The sequence below is a fragment of the Saccostrea cucullata genome, unplaced genomic scaffold (assembly GCF_032062105.1).
Source record: "Saccostrea cucullata isolate Sc308-1 unplaced genomic scaffold, CSIRO_AGI_Scuc_v1 ctg8378, whole genome shotgun sequence".
Taxonomy (NCBI): Eukaryota; Metazoa; Mollusca; class Bivalvia; order Ostreida; family Ostreidae; genus Saccostrea; species Saccostrea cuccullata.
The window spans coordinates 23,143-28,139 of NW_026926481.1; the positions used below are offsets into that span (position 1 = coordinate 23,143).

General features: G+C 34.8%; 1 protein-coding gene across 1 annotated transcript; it reads right to left on the reverse strand.

Moving 5' to 3' along the window:
* Nucleotides 1–221: 221 nt before the first annotated feature.
* Nucleotides 222–1,592, reverse strand: LOC134271805 (uncharacterized). Its single transcript, XM_062754026.1, has one exon. It carries the CDS (start codon nt 1,590–1,592, stop codon nt 222–224), a length of 1,371 nt encoding a protein of 456 aa, XP_062610010.1.
* Between the last annotated feature and the right edge of the window lie 3,405 nt (nt 1,593–4,997).

The window sequence follows — 4,997 nt, forward strand, 5'->3', positions numbered from 1 at the left end:
AATAAAAAGGCAACACTTGTTAAAACGTAAGCGCTTTCATTGTTTTCTTCAGACGTTTTAAACAATTTAAACTTGTGACGTAATAACGTTACCTAGTGGTAACGTCAAAAACAATACAATGACGTCACAATACTGAAAGTAGAAATTTTGACATGAGTTAAAAGAAAATAAACATACTGTTTGCATACAAATGTCTGTGTTTTACAAAACTATAAAAATGTCTAAAGTGAACTATTTAGTGATGGTTTTAACAGTTTTATAAAGTATTTCTCCTTTTCCCGTCTTTGCACCACATTGTCTGTATAAAGTTGGTAAAACGGAAATACTGAAAATTGTCCCCGGCCACAAATATCAAGATGTCCACTTACATTTATTTTACGGTATTCAGGTTGGTTAATGTGCTGTTTGTGTATGCGGATACGTGTACGTAGTGTGGTTCCAGTTTCCCCAATATAGAATTGTCCACATCCTGCACATGTAATACAATAAATAACGTTTTTAGACTCGCATGTCATGTCTGCCTTTACGGTAAAGTCTTTATTCCCGAAATTAAAGGTACTTCCAGTTTTCATGTAATTGCAGGTTCCACAGCGGAGATCGGAACACTTCTTCACTGAATATAAATGTTGTTGGTGGAATGAGGATTTGCATAATATCCTTCGTAGATTCCTTGGTTGTCGTTTGCTGTTGATAAACGTATACTTTTCTAATACTTTGGTCATTTCCTCATCGGTCTTTAGAACATTGTTTAGTTGACGAACGGTTGAAGTAATATTCTTGTTTCTCGGATTGTGAGTAGTGACCAAAGGTAATATCTTTAAATCTGAAGTTTGGCTTCTGGTTGGATTAATAAGGTATTCTCTGTCCAGTTTTATTGCCTCTTTGATTCCATCTTCAATGATACCCATAGGGTAATACTGTTGAAGGAGAAACGTCTTTAATTCACTTAGACGTTTATCTCTTATTTCTTTGTCACTAACTATAGTGCAGATTCGTCTTGCTAAGTTATAAGGAATTGCGCGTTTTGTATGGCTTGGATGGCAGGAACTAAAGTGAAGGTATTGATGGGTATCTGTTGGTTTGTAGTAAATATCAGTGGATAAATGCTCCTCGTGTTTCGTTATTAGGATATCTAAAAATGGAATACTCTGAGAACTTTTGTCCATTGTAAATTTGATGTCTGGATCCAGGTCATTCATCAAATTTACGAAAGCTTCTAAGTTAGCATCACTGTCGTTCCAAATGATAAAACAGTCATCCAGGTATCTTTTCCAATGACTTTTTATACTTCCTGATGTCTGTTCATCAAAATGTTGTTTTGTTTTTTCGTACATGATTTCCTCCAGGTATCCTAGGGTGAGGGTGGCATAAGTTGGAGCCATTTTTGTCCCCATGGCAGTTCCTTTACGTTGTTCATAATGTTTATCGTCAAATGAGAATGTATTATTTTTCAAAACTATATCACTGGCCTCTAGAATAAACTGTTTGCTAAAACGGCAATGAATTTTATGTGGATATTTATCGATCCAGTATTCAAGTGCCTTGAGACCAAGAGAGGTGGTAATATTCGTGTAAAGATTTGTAACATCCATAGTAATAAGTTTTGAATTATGATCAACCTTGTCTGGTAAATGTCTCAAAAAGTCTAGATCGTCGCGAACATAACTCTTTACTTCTGAGCATAAAGGTTTTAGCAGTATATCAGTATATCTCCTTCAACAGTATTACCCTATGGGTATCATTGAAGATGGAATCAAAGAGGCAATAAAACTGGACAGAGAATACCTTATTAATCCAACCAGAAGCCAAACTTCAGATTTAAAGATATTACCTTTGGTCACTACTCACAATCCGAGAAACAAGAATATTACTTCAACCGTTCGTCAACTAAACAATGTTCTAAAGACCGATGAGGAAATGACCAAAGTATTAGAAAAGTATACGTTTATCAACAGCAAACGACAACCAAGGAATCTACGAAGGATATTATGCAAATCCTCATTCCACCAACAACATTTATATTCAGTGAAGAAGTGTTCCGATCTCCGCTGTGGAACCTGCAATTACATGAAAACTGGAAGTACCTTTAATTTCGGGAATAAAGACTTTACCGTAAAGGCAGACATGACATGCGAGTCTAAAAACGTTATTTATTGTATTACATGTGCAGGATGTGGACAATTCTATATTGGGGAAACTGGAACCACACTACGTACACGTATCCGCATACACAAACAGCACATTAACCAACCTGAATACCGTAAAATAAATGTAAGTGGACATCTTGATATTTGTGGCCGGGGACAATTTTCAGTATTTCCGTTTTACCAACTTTATACAGACAATGTGGTGCAAAGACGGGAAAAGGAGAAATACTTTATAAAACTGTTAAAACCATCACTAAATAGTTCACTTTAGACATTTTTATAGTTTTGTAAAACACAGACATTTGTATGCAAACAGTATGTTTATTTTCTTTTAACTCATGTCAAAATTTCTACTTTCAGTATTGTGACGTCATTGTATTGTTTTTGACGTTACCACTAGGTAACGTTATTACGTCACAAGTTTAAATTGTTTAAAACGTCTGAAGAAAACAAGGAAAGCGCTTACATTTTTACAAGTGTTGCCTTTTTATTTTATTTCAATATATATATATATATATATATATATATATATATATATATATATATATATATATATATATATATATATATATATCTTATTCAAATCCCATCCTGTTTGGTTTAAAACCAAGGGAGTTATAGCTATTTAAAATTTCAGCCAATCAGATTGCAGTGTTTGTACACGCACGTGTATGCATGTGCATGGTGACCATATCTTCTTGTAGAAGTTTATTATATATATCTATGTTCCAAATCCCATCCTGTTTGGTTGAAAACCAAGGGAGTTATAGCTATTTAAAATTTCAGCCAATCAGATTGCAGCGCACGTGCATGCACGTGATTTCATGATAATTCCTATATATCATTTTGTAGGATATCCTAATGCATGGCTATGTTCAAAATTTCAAAGGATTTCGTCAAAAAACAAGAAAGATATTGAGAGTTAAGTTTCAGCCAATCAGAGCGTAGCGCACGTGCATGCGCGTGAGATCTTCCCATATTGACCACGTCATCTTGTTTATACTACTAATACATCCTTTCATTATGAATTTCAAAACATTTCATCAAAAAATAGTAAAGTTACGGCACTATACATTATATTGGTTATTCACGTGTTGCACGTGCGCGCTCTTGCAAGCACGTGCGCGTAAAATGACCTTCGTTCCGCAAATCTACATAACATGTCTACTGACCCTAAAAACATTTCATCTTAGTTGGATGTGTAGTTTACGAGATCATTCGCGGACAAAAAAGTGCCCAGGAAGAAGAAAAATAATAATAATAAGAAACAGAGTAAAAACTAGTTCTAATTGTAACGGGGACCGTTACAGATGTTCCCCAAACGCTCCCCAACTCCCTTTTTATGCCATTTTACCTGTAAGACTTTTTAAAAATATGCTCAGTATTAAAGGATTTCATCATATAATTATCAAAACTACAATGATATCAACTATATCCCATTTAACGTATTGCATGCGCACGCACATGCAAGCTAATAATGGCATGTTGTCTAAACCATTAACATATCTGTTTATCGTGAGAATTGATAAAAATATCATAAAAATATAAATATTACTGTTTTTCAAATATATTTGTTATTTTACGTATTGCGCGTGCGCACGGGCATATATGCATGTTCTTGAATTTAAATTTGATAGATGCATAATGTAGAAATCCATTATACCTATTCATATTCTGAATTTCATCTAGTTTCGTTGAGAACTAAGAAAGTTATAGACATTTAAAGTCTCAGCCAATCAGATTGCAGCACGTGCATGCACATGCTTTCATGATAATTCTTAGTAATCATGCTGTAGATCTTCAAAGTCTATGAATATATTCAAAATTTCAAAGGATTTTGTCAAAAAACAAGAAAGATATTGAGATTTTAGTTTCAGCCAATCAGAGCGAAGCGCACGTGCATGCGCGTGAGTTCTTGCTATTTTGACCATGTCATCATGTCTATACTACTAATATATACTTATATTTTGAGTTTTAAAGCATATAATCAAAAAATAGAAAAGTTACGGCTATATCTATTATATTGGTCATTTCACGTGTTGCACGTGTGCGCTCTTGCAAGCACGTGCGCGCAAAATGACCTTCGTTCCGCAAATCTACATAACATGCCTACTGACCCTAAAAAGGTTTTACCTACGTCAATAATGTGTAGTTTACAAGATCACTCCGGGACAAAAAAGTACCCAGGAAGAAGAAGAAGAAGAAGAAGAAGAAAAATAATAATAACTAGTGCTAATTGTAACGGGGACCGTTACAGATGTTCCCCAAACGCTCCCCAACTCTCTTTTTGTGCCATATTACCTGTAAGCTTCATTAAATAAGACAAACTCTAAGTATTTGAGACTTTAACAACATATACCCGGAAGATTACGAAGTTCATTCAAATTTTAGCATTGCATGCGTGCGAATGCTTGTGCGTAATGACCATATCATTTTATCTACACAATCCATATACTTTAATATACTAAAAATTAAAGTATTTAATCCAAAAGTAATAAAAATACGCTCATTTAAGTGTATTTTTGATTTTGTTCTTTCACGTGCACGCACGTGCATACATGAGCACGGTGACCATACCTTCTTGTAGAAGTCCATTACATCTATCTATGTTCGACATCTATACCACATATGGTTGAAAACCAAGGGCGTTATACCTGTTAAAAGTTTCAGCCAATCATATTGCAGCGCACGTACACGCACGTGTATGCATGTGGCATGGTGACCATACCTTTCTTGTAGTAGTCCATTATATCTATCTATGTTCCAAATCCCATTCTGTTTGGTTGGAAACCAAGGGAGTTATAGCTGTTTAAAGTTTCAGCCAATCAGATTGCAGCGCACGTACACCCA